This window comes from Hippoglossus stenolepis, chromosome 12 (genome assembly GCF_022539355.2).
Source record: "Hippoglossus stenolepis isolate QCI-W04-F060 chromosome 12, HSTE1.2, whole genome shotgun sequence".
NCBI lineage: Eukaryota > Metazoa > Chordata > Actinopteri > Pleuronectiformes > Pleuronectidae > Hippoglossus > Hippoglossus stenolepis.
The window spans coordinates 20,421,575-20,439,994 of record NC_061494.1 but is presented as its reverse complement, the minus strand read 5'-3'; the positions used below and the strand labels follow the sequence as shown (position 1 = coordinate 20,439,994).

The 18,420-nt window shown below is 42.1% G+C and overlaps 1 protein-coding gene across 2 annotated transcripts in view; it reads right to left on the bottom strand.

Annotated features, from left to right (window-relative positions):
* Positions 1 to 18,420, bottom strand: part of LOC118119438 (spectrin beta chain, non-erythrocytic 1) — a 77,243-nt gene that overhangs the window by 36,573 nt on the left and 22,250 nt on the right. The window contains exon 2 of one of the 2 annotated variants that reach the window (XM_035173433.2): positions 12,834 to 13,143. In XM_035173433.2, coding sequence (XP_035029324.1) covers positions 12,834 to 12,981 — 148 coding nt within the window. In that variant the 5' untranslated portion in view covers positions 12,982 to 13,143. Of the gene's footprint in view, positions 1 to 5,103; positions 6,076 to 12,833; positions 13,144 to 18,420 lie in introns of those variants that run through there. The other variant, XM_035173432.2, reaches the window with a different exon arrangement.

Below are 18,420 nucleotides of genomic sequence, written 5' to 3'. Positions count from 1 at the left end.
TGTTGGTTAATATGTGTTTGTGCGTTAATATGTGTGTCAATGTGTGTGTGTGTGTGTGTGTTTGCAGCCTGCTGTAACAAAACCTCTGGTGATTTAAATCATTTCGTCCTCTTTACTTTTCGTCACCGTGTGAACGTCACATTCCTGAGCTCTGAGAAGATCGACGCTCTCTGTCACCGTCATGTTAATGAAACGCCGTCACAACGACACACACGTCCATCATCTCCTATTAAGTGTCTGTCAGAGTCACAGGGTTCAGGCCGTCAGCTGACACACAACACACACACATGTTATCATGTTTTTATTTCATGATATCTCTCTCTCTCTGGCCTAACTTAGGCCCACCCCCTCTCTGCTGTTGTGAGCATGCTCAGTGGAGCGTTCCAATCAAAGGGTCCTTTCATCCAACGAGACGACGTGGTCACACACACACACACACGGACACAAGGAGAGTGGTTTCCCTGTCACACACACTGTTCTTCCTCAGACTGTCACACACACTCTGAAAACACACAGCTTCTTCCTCGAACACTCACTCATGTCACTTTCTGCCCAAACACTCAACAATGTCTCTATTATCCGCCTCCCTCCCTCCCTCTCTCTCTCTGTGTGTAACTGAACCGGACTCGACCTCAGGTGAAACTTTCTGAATTGTTTCCAGACTTTTCGTCTTTTCAGGAAATGTCTTTTTTTTTTTAAATAACCATGAAAACTTTGCAGGAAACACGCCGTCATTTAGAGAAACGTAACGTAAACATGATATTTTTCATGCTGCCATCAGAGAGAAAGAGGAAGATCACATCGAGATGGTCGACAGCTGTGGCCTCAAGAAGTTCAGAGCTGTAAGAAGTAAACAGCAAATATTTTAATAATCAATTAAATTAATAATCAATCAACCCGACCTTCAGCCTCTCGGCAACTTTGTTTGTTTCCTTAAGTTGCTTAACTGACGTTGTGTTATAAACCCATTATTATTATATATAGGCTAATGTTTGTGGACACCCATGATTGGAGGCTGGTTTATAAACAAATGATAAAATCCTTTTACATTTAAATATCATTATAATTCTACTATTTATATGATAATTTGGTGATAAGTGCATCATGAGATTGTATCAGACGCTAAACGACGAATCACAGGCGTCTCCTGAGCAGAACTTGACCGTGACGACGGAGGACGAGTGATTTATCATCCCACCTTTGTGTGAGCTTTATCGGGTCGAGACAGAAGAAGCTTCCTTTAATTTCACTAAGAGGATGGACGGGGGGAGGGAGGGAGGAAGAAAGGAAAGGCGGGAGGGTGATCGGGGCAGTAACAGACGCTCGGCTGAAGCTCATGAAACATTGATGAGGTGAAGGAGGAGGAGAAAGAGGAGGAGGAGGGGGGAAGAAGAACACCTTTTAGACAGTAAGAGAGAGAGAGGCTGGGATATGTTTGTTCCATCCAGACCATGTTAGACACGCCCACGTTAATCCACACACACACAGCTCAGAGGCTCCCAAACCACCGAGACGTCCTCTGATTGGCTGGCTCGGGACAACAGAGGAGAGAGGGGGATGCTGGGAGCAGCGAGGGATGATGGTTTTGTTTTGTTAGCATGGCGGCGTGTGTTTGTGTGTGTTGTGATCTCAGGGGAAGGTTTGTGTGGTTCTAACAAAACAATCAATTCATGATGTATCAATTTTTCGAGCCCCACCCACCACAAACGTCAAAATAAAGCGTTAGACGCTCGTATTGATGGACAGATCTTACAGAGGCAAACGATAAGGATCGTTATAAGGATAATAACGTCTGTCTGAAATGCTGTTTTTGCTCTCGACCTTTCTCCCAAAAATCTGCAGAAGTCTGGGGAATGTAGTCCAGAGGGATTTTAACTGAGAGGCCGTCAGTTCAACAGCTGCCTGACGAAGTGCCTTTGAGCAGAGTCAGTCAGTGGGGTGAGCTCATCTTCATGTCTCATTAAACCAGAATAAAAGTAAAGAAAATCATCCTTGACTGTTCCCTCGAGCCGTTTATCAGACAACTGCTAACAGACTCCTGCTCTGTGTAAAAATCTCCCATGAGTCAGTTCAGTTGGCAATTTGTTGACTTGTCGGCCTCCATAATTGCTTGATTTTTAACCAGGACGTTCACTCAATACTCCCCCTAATGAGGTGGAAGAGCCTGCTCCTCATCTCCTTTCAGTTCTCCCAGTGTAATAATCACCGCCTGCTTCCGTATTCATCGCCCCGCTGGGAATTTGAGGATGTGAGGTGCCGCTCTGAACCACCTGAGCCACACATGGGACAAACAGAGAATTTATATCCACTCAATGCTGAACGACTTACGTCATAAAACCCTGTCCCAGACCTTTTTATTTATCTGAGGGTTTCCTGGATGAGAAGTGAAAGGGATTTAAGGGACCGTCTGGGTTTCATAGTGATGGCTTCTTGATGAAGTTCTCTGATTTGTACAGATGGCAGCAAATTACCCAAATTAAACAAAAGTGTGTTAGTAATGTTTCGAAATGTTAGACTCTCTCCCAAAGGAACCTCCTTCATTTGATGTGATGGTGGCAGGAAACATACAGTATCACTGCTAAATCACCAAGACAACCATGAAATCCCCTAAATAAACCTCCTGTAGGACCAATAAAACCTAGAAACTCTCAGACCTCCCCTGAACCCCCTAAAAGACCCATTTGAGCACTAAAACCTGTAGATCCACAAAAAGTGAACTACTGAAGAACCTCTAGAACCTCGTCATTGACCAGAATATTTCCAAAACAAATGTAGAACCCTCTCAATGACCTAGCACCGGACAAATACCCCGCAATCTACTAATCGATCTCTAGAACTTTATTATCCACAGGAACATCCACAACTACATGTAGAACCTTCTCAACAACCTTAAGATCCAAAAGACCCGTAGAACCTCCTAAAAGCTCCTCAAGAACCTTGTAGTTGATCAGAAAACTATAAAAAACACAATTGTTAAACCTAATCAATGATTTTTACCACCTCAAAAGACCCATAGAAACGATTAAACTATCTCTGGAAGTTCCTCACAAACCACTACAACCTAACCTGTAACAAACTGGGTACTGGGTATATAGATGGAAAAAGGTGTGTTATGGTTTATAAGACATTGCTTCATTTGCTGGGATGTGGCTGATCAATAATTAAACCTTTCTTTATCTTATCACCAAACTTTATGATCCTCAAAAGATAACATGCAAGATAATTCTCCTTCTATAAAACCTCCTGCGTCCACCTTCACGTGACCTCGAGCCAGAGAGACGCTTTCAGAGAGGAGGATGATCCGGGAGTTTCAAGGCTTCAGCTCGTCATCGAGGCTGCGATCAGAAAACTGGATCCATTAACCTTCAGCTAAATTCAGCCACTGAAGTGTTTCTCCAAGGAAAACCATTTTGGTATTAAATCATTTTAATGGTGACGGACATTTACTGGAACGACTGAGATGTTCTGAAGAATGAATATAAACCATTAACAGTCGACATCTCTACTTTCATCTAGTGAATGTTGCAATAAGTTTCTGAAGAGAGTTTTTCCAACAATGTGACAGAGATTAAAAAGATTAAAATGCATCATGATCTCATGTGATTGGGTGAGAGTGTCGCTTTCAGGACGGTTTGTGGTCCAATCATGACACATAGTGCAAAACACATAGTGATTACATGTGAAATGACTTAAGAAACTAGGCGTGTTATTCTGTGACAGCATTCTGTGACACCAGTCTGTCAAATGAGTAGATGATGAAATCATCTCCTCTAACAGAGACTCGGCTGTGACTCACTGGTTTAACTATTGTCAGACAACAGAAGACATCATGATAAAAAACAGACGTCCAACAACATTGTGCTCCAAAGAAGAACAAAGTGACAGAAACACCAACGTCACATATGAAGAGTTTGTTTAACAGAACAACACTGAGAGAAGATCAGTGAAGAATGAAACAACCACTGAAAACACATCAGACAAAAAGTGAAGGAAACCTAACAAACAACCAACCAACCAACCAACCAACCAACCGACTGATCAACCAACCAACCAACTTAAATCTTTATTTTATTTATCTCAAAATCTGTCTAAAAAAAGAATGGGTCATATGTTGTGTATTATATGAGACATGTAAAAAACTGTTTAAATATTTAATGAAAAATGAAACTTTCCCATTGTCAGTTTTATTAATGAATGCAGTCACACCAACGATCTAAAAATCCCAGGGTGTTTGAATAACTCCCTCATTGATATAAAAAGTGACAAACCAACAGGACATTTCTCAGAGAGACTGAAAACGACAGGCGTCCATGTGACTGGAGCGTCAGATCACAACCATCTGACAGAATCTGGGTGTGGGAGTTGAATGAGAAAAAACACTGGTGTCGCCTCCTGCTGCCCTTCAGCAAGGCACTAAGTACCCTGCAGCCTCTGCATTGGACTGTGTGCGCAGCAGGGTGCGGCTCTGACACCGAGTATACTTAGATAAGATCAGATCTGCTGAATCATCCACAGAGAGACTGAGGCTGTGATTTCACAATTTCACATAAATTAAAATAAATTTCTACTTAAATGAAACTAACTCTTTTAAAGCACTTAAACTTTGACTACGACAGAACTTTTCTAACTGTATATTCAGGTTTGTTATAACTCATTACAGATCATCTTCAGGATTAATCAGAAGAAGATAACTACATAATTTAAGCTTATTCAGATTTATATCATGGACACAAAGCTGCGGTTTGTCTGCAACTTTCAGGTTTGTTTCCTCAGTCAACTTCACTCTTATTTCCTCTCTTTATATTCAGAGACTTTCTCTGTTTTAAAAAGCTGCTGCTCTCGTTCGGCTCAGTGAAACCTCTCCGACTCTCGACCCCCTGAAGTTGTTTCAAGAAACTCGAGCTCTTCCCTCCTGCTTCCCTTGCTTTGTGTCACTTCATCTGGTGAAGCCGCGACTGAATGATTCCACGTGTGAAAATGCAAATTAACAGTCGGACATGATGCACGTGCACGACCTGGAACTTCCCCCAACACATCCTCATGGTGTCTTTGCTGTTTGGAGATGTTTTTACAGATTTTTGAGGGCTGGAGCTCCTGTCTTACCTTGAAGCTGTTTGAACCTCCCCTCCAGCTGGTTGTAGTTGAAGGCGGCCTGAGCAGAGAATCCAAGGCCCGGGCTGGGGCCCCTGATGGGGCTGAGACTCGGGCTCGGACACCGGCCCGGGCTCGCAGCGAAAGATGGGCCGGGGTCGCCCGGTGACGGTGACAGAGGGCCGGCGTAGTCTGAGGAAGGGGAGAGCGAAAGGGGACCGGGGAGACCGCTGGTGGCGCTCTGAAGCTCCATGGTGAAACTCCAAAGAGGATGATGGGAGATTTAGAGGAGACGAGTCCACAGAGGCATCGAAGAGAAACTTCACTTTCCAGTTGAACGTAACTCAGAGTGTTAGTTTTCTCTGCAACAGGACAAAGCTCAAGTTTCAACAGGATTCTGTCCAGGAAAATAAATTTGACTTGTTGTGTGATAAGTTCTTCACAGCAGAGAAAAGCTTCCAACAGGACTGAGTTGTATCCAGGAGAATAAACCTCAGCTTACAGATGAATAAATGAGTTTTTAAGAGAATAAAATAATCTCAAATGATTCAAACCTGAGTTTCAAAAGCACCAAAGCTTCAAATATTGTAGAGAAATAATCCAAGTTTGAGCTCAACTCAGAGGAAGATGACGATTCTCTTCTTCAACACTTCCAGGACTGAGCGATGGAGAGGGCGAGAGACATAGGAGAAGAGCTGCAGACTCCCTCTCTCTCTCTCTTTCTCTGTGTGTATGTTTCACCAGCGTGGTCGCAGGAATCGCTGGCTCAGCAGACGCAGCATCATGCTCCTGTGTTCTCTCCATCCATTATGTCATTGTCCTCAGATGTCACACCTTCCCTCCATCCAGTGATCCTCCACCCACCCTCCGTCAACACACACACATACACACACTGCAGCCCAGTAAGAGGAGAAGACTCTGCTGCAGAGACAAAGTGCAGGAAACAGAAAGAGAGAGACGGAGGTAGAGAAGGAGAGAGAGGGCTTGTCCTCCTGTGAGCAGCAGCAGCAGCTCAGACACTGAAAACACCTTCAGGCTGACACAGTCCAGGGGGGAGGGGGTCGCCAGCAGGAGCAGCCACTCCTCCCAACAGCCTATCACAACCCTCGCTTTCACTGCTGATGTCACTAACTCGTTAGCATAAGGGGCGGAGTGGGAGGAGGGCGAGAGAGAAAGACAAACACTGGAGAGAGAGAGAGCTGAAGGAGCCTCTCTGTTCACACTGAAGATAAAACTGGAAACTTAAATAATTAAGTTTTAAATAACTATGAAAGACTAATAATAAATCTGAATCCCTTTGAGTTGACTTCCCTTCTTCTAACTTTAATTTAAATTCATGTTATTGCATTGATTCCTTATTAATTAGATTTTACTTGTTTGGTTCCATTTGAAAGTGAAGAAACATTTCCTGCAGCTCATTTTAAAGAAATGAGAAAGTGAATTGTAACTTTAGTGACTTAAGAGCCAAAGTGAAATCCAGCAATAATTTAATGATAATCAACTTCAGTCCAGACTTATGGACTAATTTTCACAGAATCGTTCATGATTAACAAACTGACTTATTTAGATTTGATATCTGTGAGTGTGTGTGATTTGGTGCAGATCCAAATATCTGGATCTGGTGAATGTAAATGTGGTTTCAAAATGAGACAGTTGGGTTTTGGTGGACGGATGAACTCTAGTGAGCGATGTTCTAGTTTGATCAACATTCCTGTTAAACAGAGGCGTCTGTGTCTCCCTCAGTAAATTCTCCACATACAAGAGTCAGAGGTTCAGTTAAATGAGCTCAGATCACTTTTGGCAAATCTAAACTTCTAGATGCTGCAGTGTGTGAAGTGAAATTACATTACACACACACATATGATCACGTGAAAACGCTCCTTCTGTTTCATCTAATTCATGTGGACACCGTGGCAGCAGCTTCTTCATGAAGCTCATTAAGGGAACATAAGACTGAGTGTCAGCGAGGACGAGTCGCACTGGAGGAAACAGGGCGGAGTGTGTGTGTGTGTGCATGTGTGTTTTCCTGTACACACACAAACCTTCATGAGACCACAGTCCAGTCCTAACGAGACTAAACTTTGTTTCTGAGGTTCTGGTTTAGGTTTGAGGCCCACAATGAATGGAAGTCAATGTAACGTCCTAACCTGACCTGTGTTTTTTTTGTGTGTGTGTGTGTCTCTCTACAAGCTCATCGCTCACACACAGACGTCCAAACATCCTGAGACTATCTGAGCTCTAATATTAGAGTTTGTTGTGAAGATGTTCTTCCTGCCTGAGTCCAGCCAGCACTTCCTGTTTGATCCTGCTGTACACACACACACACACACACACACACACACACACACACACACACACACACACACACACACACACACACACACACACACACACACACACACACACGATTTCAACTAAAGTCTCTTATAAGGATCTTATACACTATAACCTTATAGGTTAAATTTGAAAAATAAACATACATTTCAAAGCCTTGAAATTCAAAGTTTCCTCAGGTTTGTCAAACCTGCAGGTTTTGGAGGAATGTGGAGAATTTAAAAGAGACGGAGGAGAATCAGCTTCACTTCCTGTGTAACGGACTTTGACAAAACCAAACAAGAGGAGGTGAAAGGTCAGAGGTCACGACCTGGAGACAATACGTGGAACAAATATCCATGTGACTCCGACAAAACTGCAGAGGATACAACCTGAGAGTTCAATGGGTTGGACCACATGGAAAAACAATCTAGATGTTCTTGCTGCAAAGAAAATCAACCAAAAATTGTTCATAATAATTCCAGTGACCGTGTGACGCTTGTTGTAGCGCCACCATCAGGACAAAACTTGAGATGTTTCCAAAAGAGTCATCAAAAATGTAATCTTTGTAAAGAATCAAATGTGTGAAACTTAAGTTGTATTTCAAAAAACATCTTTTCTTTCTCTGCTGCTGCTCCTGTCGTCTTCACAAACCTCCCGAGTGAAAAGGCACCACCCAGAGACGCTTTCACTTTTACTAATCACACACTCGTAACGTGAGGTAGATGATTAACAGGTGAAAACTAGACCAAAGGTCACACACAGACACACACACACACACTGATTAACCAATCTACGTTCTGACCCTCACATATTGGCATGAACTCTGGGTAATAGCTGACAGAATGATATTGTGGATTCAAGCAACCTAAAAAGATTTTCTCAGTCAGGTCTCTGGGCTCAGCCTTAGAGATCAGATGAAGAGTTTGCAGTCGCTGCTCCTTTACATCCAAAGGAGCCAGTTGAGGTTGTTCGGGCATATGATCAGAATCCTCCTGGTCACCTTCCATTAGAGGTTTTCTGGGCACGTTCAACTAGGTGGAGACCCAGAACTCGCTGAAGGGACTACACATCCCATCAGGCCTGGGAACAAGCTTGCAGAGAAGCTTCCTGGCCACAAATACCCAATCTCAGATAAGTGGAAGAGGACGAATGAATGAATGGACGGAGCTGTCAGAGTTCATCAGATGAACCTACAGATTTGTATATAGTTTTTTCTGAGGAGTTGGTAGAAACTAAAAACAGATCAAACAGGACGCATGTTCACGTAATCATGTTGATCTGTGTCTGCTGGAAACCTCACAAACATTCTTTGTTTTTACTTTGTTATATTTTTACTGCAAACTTTTTTTACATTGAAATGTTGAAGTCGACACAACTCTCAAATAAAAACAAACTTGTGTCTTGTGTCCAATGGCGGAGCTTTAGCATTTTTAAAATGGCGTCTAACATGTTTGTAACATGCAGGATTAATCTAACGTGGACACAACTTCTTTGCTGCCGTGACGTCTAAAAGCAGAAACAGCTTCAGCTCCCGGGTAACCAGCATCCGTCAGTGCAGAGTTCAAAGGTCAGAGGTCACAGCAAACACACAACAGATGGAGCAAACTTTTCTGCAGCGCGACTTCGTCTTCTGTTGATCATCTATATAACATAATGTTCTGCCCTGCCGGCTCCCAGCATGCTGAGCGTCACGCCGCGTTTCCTGCCGTCATCTGGATTCCTCGTGACTCAGCCCCTCGGGCCGACCCGGCCAACGAACCAAACGCACCATTCATCCAGCCTGAGCCGAGTCTGACCGCTTAACTCCTCTCACAGCGGACGCCTCGGGCAGCGAAACGCCTGCTGCATCATCGTGAGTTTTTTACTGAGTGAAAATCTGGAATCTGTTTAAAAAAACCTGAAGTCACAACTGCAGCAGCTCAGCGATGATGAATATGTGTGTGTGTGTGTGTGTGTGTGTTCAAAGTTGAAATTTGTGACGCTGCAGTGGTGAATTTCACACCGACACGAAACCTCGCCCTCCTGACCACACAGAGGAATTCCTGTGAGGTCAGAGCACCAGAAGCGAAACGGCAGCCATGTTGGAGGACGAAACTTTCTGACTCATCAGAGGTGGAACATGTGTCAAGTACAACAACCAGGACTAAAGATTCTGTAAGAATAAGAATTAAAAACAGGACGAGTGAAAGAAGGAGAGAAAAGAAAATAAGTGAGCAGATACAGGGGAAATTAAAGTAAGAGCAAAACAGATCAGGAGGAAGAAGGAGAGAAATATATTAGTTTCTCTACTTTCACTTTCTCTGATGTGGAAAAACCACAAATTCACCCAGTTAAAAAAAAAAGATAACAGGCAACATTCCCAGCATTCCACCATCTGGTCCTCTGAGCAGGATGTGTGTGTGTGTGTGTGTGTGTGTGTGTGTGTGTGTGTGTGTGTGTTGTGTGTGTGTGTGTGTGTGTGTGTGTGTGTGTGTGTGTCTCTCTCCGTGGGGAACCTGGACTGTTCCTGCTTCTAATTATTGAGCGGTTGAGTGAGTCGTCACTTTAATCAACATGTATCCTTCCGTTTGTGGTTCACATATCTGGAGAACGGTTCATCGGGTCGGCTTCACACTTCACATGTGTATTGTTATTTAGTGATGAATTTAAAATCATTAATAAAATACTTAAAATACTTGTTGTGTTAATTGCTCTATGGAAATCAATCCCTGATCCGTTCCTCCCTGCTGAACCTCGGGGGATATTTGGATTTATTTTTGTTCTGAGGACAGAAAACAAACAGTTACCAGAAACACCTCAGGGCTACAGCCAAGGTCCCGGCATGTCGACGGACGCCGGCGGCCATGTTCAAACACTCAGGACTGATGCGTTGACCTCCGACACGTCCAGGAGGCCGAGTATTAATAATAATCATCCCGTCAGGTTCTTTCTCATCAGTTTTTTTATTTATAAAAAAAACTCTGACTGCACTTTGTGTCAAAAGTTTCTGCAAACGGAATGGAACTATTTTTATGAACAGCAAATTTATTTGTCATGAAGTCAAGATACCAACCAACCAACCCCCCCCCACACACACACAGAAAGCCACCCACTCTGAACAAACACACACACACTCCTTCTGTCTCTGCCTTGACTGTAAGTAGATCTGTCAGCGTTTCCATGGTGACCGCTGGTTTTGTGTTTCCCAGGATATCATATGGAGGCGAAACACACACTTGGCTTCATCTTCACACACACACACACACGATGGCACTGTGTGTGTTTCAATGACAGACACACGTTGTGAGCTCTGTCATGTTTCTGGTCAGATTCACTCATCGAGCTGCAACTAACAACTGTTTTAAAGTGATTTGTTGAAAAAGCTTATCTCTCTCTCTCACTCTCTCTCTCTCACACTCACACACACAAATACAGTGCTAATTCAATGTCATCACCACACACATCCTCTGGCCTGCTGAGCTCAGCATGAACAGGAAGAGGCTACAGAGACGAGGAGGAAGATAAGAGGAGGATGAGGATGAAGAGGAGGTTGGAAGCTGAAAATACTTCTACACTGAAACTACCAGGAAAACACGTATTTAACTCGCACTGTGAAACGTTGAATAGTCGTCTTTAAAAAAGAGTAAGTGAAAGTTCTAAGATTTAAATTTAGAATTAAAAACATGTTTACTGTCACTACATACGAGTGTCCTCATGAGCAGGAGACAAACTTTTATTCTATTTCTGGAGAAGAAAAATATTGTGTCCCCCGTCGGTGTCTTGTGACTCCTCCCATCGTCCCAATCTCAACTTTCAAAAGCAGAACTGAGACAAAAACTCAGAGAAGCAGCAACTATAAGATATGAATCACGGAAACAGCCAATCAATGGATTATTTAAATAGTTGCCGATTCATTTGTCTTCCAATCAACTGATCGATAAACTGACTAATTTTACAATCATTGTATTTATTTCATCCCTAATGACTGAATATTGTCCAAACACAACGTTTCTCTGAGCAGCAGAACACTCACCAGCAGGAAATACATGTACATGCTTCGCCCTTGTACTTTTAAAGTAAAAATACTCTCTCACACACACACCATCAGACTTCTTCTGCATATTTAACACTGGTGTGAATTATTTAGTGAAGTGTGACACTAGTGGAGCAGTCGGCCATCAGGGTAAAAACAGCATCAGCCTGAGAGAGCGGTAGAGTTACTGTAACACACACACACACACACACACACACACACACACACACACACACACACACACACACACTTCCAGTCAATAATAATAATCATTATATAATGGATAAAAACTTCTTTATATCTCTGATGATTTGAGATCAGAGGAAAACAGCTGGAACAAACGTATGTCTCAGTTAATGGACTATTATAATATGAATGTGACAGGAAGTTGGAGAAAAGAGATGAAGACTCTGATCAGAGTGAAGCTCGTTAAGATGCTCGTTAGCCTTTGTTAGCTCTCGTTAGCTCCAGACTATGATGCGTTGTGAAGGTGGGGGGGCAGCTCTCAGCGGCCTGAGCTCATCTGTCATCAGTGATTTTTACACTAAACTCCATAAAACAAAATGTACGTTTAACTGAGACTAAACCAAACACTGTTTTCATTTTCACTCTCCAGAGATTTTCATCTTGTTGCTTTGTGTTGTAAGAAGCTGCATTGTTCTCAGTGCTGACACAATACCCACAACTTGTGAAACCATTCAGACTCTGAGACTCCTACAGAGAACACACAACACACACACACACACACACACACACACACACACACACACACACACACACACACACACACACACACACACACACGAGCCAAATTAAAGATATGATTTCTCAATACACAGCAACAGAATCATCCCACATCTGGTAAACTCTTCCTGTTATTCAAACTAATCCAGGCTTACACAGTAAACCACATAATATTATGCTTTATATGATTTGTCTGCTCTGCTGAAACCTCAACAATTAAAAATAAAACCTGACAAAAATATCTAATATTTAAAGCAACACTATGTAACTGTTGGTGAGCAACAGCGCCCTCTGCAGCCAGACGTGGTTGAGACATGTTAAGTCACATGATCAGCACTCAGCCAATCCCGTGAATGCCGGTGTCAGCGTCACTCGTCTGTCACGTGACCAAATCAGATCAGTTACTTCTTTTCAACCAAAGTGAACTTGGTGCTTCAGCTTGTTTGGATTTCCGACATCACCAATATCAGCCTCTCGGGGCCAAATTGGTGACTTTCAGCATCGGCCAGAATTTCTCTGCTATGCACCATTTTATTTGTGTCAAATTATTGTGAGGCCTAAAATAGCCCTCGAACCTGTTCCATGTAAAACAGGTAAGAGGGAATTAACTTAAACTGAAACATCACATTAGCAGAACCAAGAGGCGAGAGATGAAGAAACCTCGTCCTACCTGCGAGGGCTTTAATTCGTGAGCGTTCAAACAGACGGGCCGAGCTGTTCTCGTTGTCCCAGTCTTCTGCGTCCCAGCGGTTGTTGACGGTTTCGCTGTACTGCTGCTGGATCTCCATGTGGTCGAACTCCCCCGCTACCGACGTCATCTTGACCTCGACGCGACTCCACCCCCACCACCGCTGCTGCCGCTTCCTCCGAGCCCGTCCACCTGCTGCCTGCTGCCGTTAGCGACGGGACCCTCCAACACACCCTCACACACACGCACTCTGACCGGCTCTGATTGGCTGGTCGAGAGGATCGTTCAAAACCTGCAGAGACACAAACGGAGGAAGAATTAGTGGAAGTTATTTTAAAAAACACAGCGACACACAGGTTGAAGGATGAGTTGATAAAAATTACATTCTCATTATCTCCCTTTTTAACCGTTTTCTATTCTGTTGTCATCGTATAGCATTTGCACGACTCTCTGTGATGGACAACACCTCTACACTTCCTGCCATTATCCAGAAATGAAGCCAGAACATCCTGGATACGAACGCTGCCATCGTATGCCGATGACATCATCTGGGGCCAGAGTCTCCTCTCAACCAATCAGGAGTCAGTCTCAGCGGTCAATCATGACGTCTCAAACCAAACTGATCAGAAACATGAACACCTTTAAAACATCAGTGTGATGAGAACTACCTAAAATGACAAAAAACATCTTTGACAAACATTTATTTAACGTCTGCTTTGGGTTTTTAGTTTGGTCCATGTCCCATCTGCTAACATGGAGGCGGAGGGGTTCATAATCAATACTGCAGCCAGCCACCAGGGGGCTATTGAGATGATTTTGACTTCACTTTTAGGACCTGTCATGTTCATCTACATTAACAGTTTATTTTTACAAAGAGTTTTTTACATTTGATTGAAAATGAGTCTAAATCAGTTTCTTTTCATGTTTACTGTTATAAACTGGATTTTCTTACTGGTATCAACTAAACAATAACAAATCAAGAATTTGAACAAGAATTTTCTCCTCGACAACAACAGGGTCTTTTATTTTCATTTTCATTCTTCACTTTGTGTTTAACATCATCAGATGATGTCATGCTTTGCATGATTGGCAGAAGTGACTTATAAAATGTTTAACTATAGTAAACCTACAATAAGAGCCACTTAATGTTTGTTTTATTTCATGTTTTATTGTATTTTAGTTGTAAAGCGTCTTTAAATAAACTGAAACACAAGTTTAATGTTTTACTGTAAATGCCACTTTGAGATCAGCTGCTCATGCACATCACTGGTGAATCTACTGTCTGAGTGCATCAGTGTTTCGTGTCTAATTATTCCAATGTGGGTCTGTGGTATTTTACTCTATTCTATTTATCTGTATTTATTCTGTGACACCTGAACTCCTCCAGTGAGCATGAATATACAATAATCTTATTATTACTGCTGTAATAGTTCAGTGAATGTGAAAAACTGAAAAATATCAACAGCCTCCACAGCTGAACCAACTTCTGCCCTTAACCGAGAGGATGGCGCTCCCCTCTGGTCACAGCACGTTACTACAACATATGACACACCATAATAAAAACCCACACGCACATGTCAGAGTTGAGCAGCGTTCACTTTGATGTGAAACATTAGGAGTAAAAAGGTTTTTAAGATAAAGTGACGACATCTGAAACAAGAGCTGATGGTTCAAGAATCAACTCTCAAAATGCAGCAGGAACAATCATGGTCACAGCATAAAGAGCAGTTGAGCCCCTGCTGGTTCTGTTTGTTTTCCCTGCAGAATTTTAAAAGTTGTGTGTGGAGCACTTGGTTTCTTATTGATTTTATTTTAAAATGCAGATGAGGCGTTTGCTGTCACTGACGGAGTCGGAATAAACCGAGCCTGTAAACCTGAGACCAGAGAGTCAGCACAGGGAGTCGTTTGGGATCCTGAGGTCAGCAAACGTCACGATGACTCGACACTAAAACGCCACAGCAGCAGCTCAGAGAGGCTGACCACTGCAGACAGACGCCTGCAGTGGTCAGGTCACATGTCACAGAGTCACATGACACGAGCATGCAGACTTTCATCTTGTTCATATAAACTAATTTACTCATTTTGTTACAACAAACAGACTCAGATCTGTTCACTGATTGGTCTGTGCTACTGTCCCATGACGACCCCCCCGTCCCCTTTAATTCAAACATCGCATCACTCCCTCTCTTTTGGCGCCGCCCACTGACGTGTAATCTGACCAATGAGAAGGCTTCTGCCTCTGGAGATTCTGCAGAGCAAAAACTGTTTCTGAGCTACACACTGATAGTGTGTGTGTGTTGCTGCCACCCACTTGCAGCTCAACAACCAGTCAGGCTGGAGCTGCTGCTTGTGTTGCTACGCTAAAAATATGCTACCACTGAGACCCTGTGTGTGTGCGTCTGTGTGTGTTGCCTGAGTGAGGCTAACACAATGTGCACTCATGCAGAAGCGATAAAGCATGTGGACGCATAGACACACACACACCAGCCACGGAGTCAAGACAACACACAAACACACGCACAGTTTTTAGAAAGTATGTCAGGGCAGCAAAATGAGCGAGGAGGGTGAGAGAGATTCAGAAGAACTGGAAGAGAGAGAGGAGAATCTGTGAAGTGAATGTTCCATTTGTTAAACTTTAAACCAGAGACGAGCAGAAAATCTTCACATTATAGAAGCTGGAACAAGAAAATGTGTTTTTTCTGCTTCATAGATAATGTGACGCTGCAGAGTAAATCTACTTCAAGCTAAAACAACCACATCTAAGAGTATTTTAGTTGCTTTTTTCCACATTCATTTGTTTCAGCTCCATCTTTGGTCTCCACCACCTCCTGAGAGAAAGGAAGAGGTAAATATGCTACATGAGGTGAAGGAGACAGCAGAGACTGGGACACACAACAATGTGGAGGAGATAAATGTAAATCCATCTCAAAACATGTGGATAGAAAAATAATAATCTGAACATAAATCCATCACAAATAAATCTCCACAAACCTGATCAGGAATCAGAGACAGAACCTGCCTGAGAATTAATATATTTTTAAGTTCTCTTCAACATCAGTTTTTTTTTTTTAGGAACAATTTATTTAACCTGTATTTGCTTTTTTAGTTCTATGTCCCATCTGCTAACATGGAAGAGGCAGGGTTTATGACCAATACTGCAGCCAGCCACCAGGGGGCGGACCTTTACGACATGAAACTATGGTGTCATCTGTGGACTGAACAAAGGGCGAGAGAGCATGGAGTAGCAAATGAGTGGTTACTATGTGTGTGTGGGTGTGTGTTATATTTATAGGGAGAGAGAGAGAGAGAGAAAGAAAGAGAAAGAGAAAGAGAAAGAGAGAGAGAGAGAGAGAGAGAGAGAATGTGGAGATAAAGGAAGAGAGGAAGTGATGACACCAGCTGACGACAGAAAGGACAGAAATAGAGAGAAGAAGAGATGACGACTCCAAACTGTTTATAAATCTCCACCAACATTTTAAATATCAGTAAACTAAAAAACGTTTGAATAAAACAAACTATTTGAATAAGCCCCATTGGATTCTGGGAATTTTAAAACAGCTATTAAAAAAAAAAATTCTCTAATGAAAATAGTTTGTTTCAGCCATTTTCTCACGAGAGAAAATACTTTGTTATTTCTGACTTCTACTACTGAGCTCGAAAACCTGTTTCCTACATTTCCCACAATGCAACTCAACTGCAGAGACGCCCACGCCTGAGACCATGAAAGCAGCGCTCATGTCTTTTCACCGTTGGACGACTCTTTTCTCTCTTCCCTGTCTCTCGCCCACGTCCTCCTCCCACCTCCCTTCACTACATTCAGCTCTTAGTGAAGCTCTCTCTCCCTCCCTCTCTCTCTCCCTCCCTCTCTCTGTTTATTTCACAGTAAACTGAACAGATTTACGGTTTTAAATTAATTGATCTGACCCCCCCCCCAAAAAAGAGACTTTTGAAACCGTCACATTGGACCTTTCACAGTTTTTGATATTTTAAATGTAAAACAATCCTCATGTTGATGAAATAAGAAAATGTTCAGAGTTGCAGTTAGATATATTTCTTATTTTCACTATTAAATCATTTAGGTGTGTATTATTGTGTGATATCATGCTAACAGACTTAAGCTAAAGCTAACAGGTCCCAGGAAACAGCTGAAGAGAAGAAACCTAATGTGACACACGGCCTTTATCTGAACCTTGCTCCTGATGCAGAGAACTGTTGTTTAACAAATAAAATCTAAATAATACAAATAAAAAAGATTAAAATAAAGACACCATTAGTTGTGTTAGTTAGTTTGCCTGTGTTACAATATAATATACAAAATAAAAACATCATTGTTATTCTGTCCAACAGGATGTGTAAATGTTTTGAATCAGTGTTAATTTTATTCTTTTCATAAAAAAACAAAATGATTTGCTGAGGAGTAACTGTTGATTATATTAAAATCTAAGTAACATAAGTTCAGTTTAAGTATAAACTTCTAAACATGTAATTATCGCTTGTGAATTATTCTCTTTCTCTCTCTCTGCATCTACATCACATTGTCAAGTCAGAACCACACGTCTCCATGGCGACCACTGTCCTAGCAATCATTGTGTCGGAGCCCACTCGTCAGGCTCCTGTCAGTCGAACAAAAGACGCTCGGCTGGAGCCTCAGAGGAGAGAAAAACTTTACTGACACCGAATCACAGAGCTTTTACAGCGAGGAGCTGAAGAGACGCTGCAGCAGAGGAGGAAAGAAGAAAAGGTTCATCTGTTGGTTTTAGAAAGTAGAACATGTTCACATTTCTCCTTTGTCGTGTTAGTTGTTGAATATCAGTCTCCTGGGTTTATATGAGCAACGTGGAGCATCTTGTTAAGTTCAACTTCAATAAAAGTTTCACAAATAACAAAATCCTTGAGCTCCACGTGATCAGTAATAATACGTAACAAAATCTTAGTTAGTTAAAGTTCTGCGTTCTGAATTTTAATGAATTACGAGCAAAGTAAAAAAGTCTTCGAAGGTCAGAGGTGAAAGAGATTTGTTTTGTATGTCACAGGTCAGTTGAAGGGAATAAAAAAATAGAAAAGAGAGAAGGAAAGAGAGACACCACAACAGAGAAGAACATTTGAGATGAATATTTGATACACGAGTTTAAAATGAAATCAAAAGCAAAACGACTTAAATTAACTAGGTCACAAGAAACATGTTTTTCCTGCCTTGTTTAGTTTTGATTAATGATTCATGAGCTCCACTACAAACTGTCTAACAGTTTATTATTCATGCAGCCTTGAATAATAATCACTTATTTCTTGACGAGCTGTGTGAGGACAAATAAAGATGTGAGGTTCACAGAGCAATATGGCTTCCTGTCATATTCTTTATTAATTAAATATTAATTCCACATAAAACAACCAAAGCTCTAAACTGTGGAGTCCAGATCTGGAGGAGATGGTTCCATCAAGTAAAAGTTAATTTAGAAAAATCTAAGACTGATCTGGAATCAGAATTTCAGCTGCCGAGAATATGTTCAGGCTCGTGTACAGATGGAAGAACCGACGGATCTCGTCTGTGTGAACTCGATTCTCTGTATTT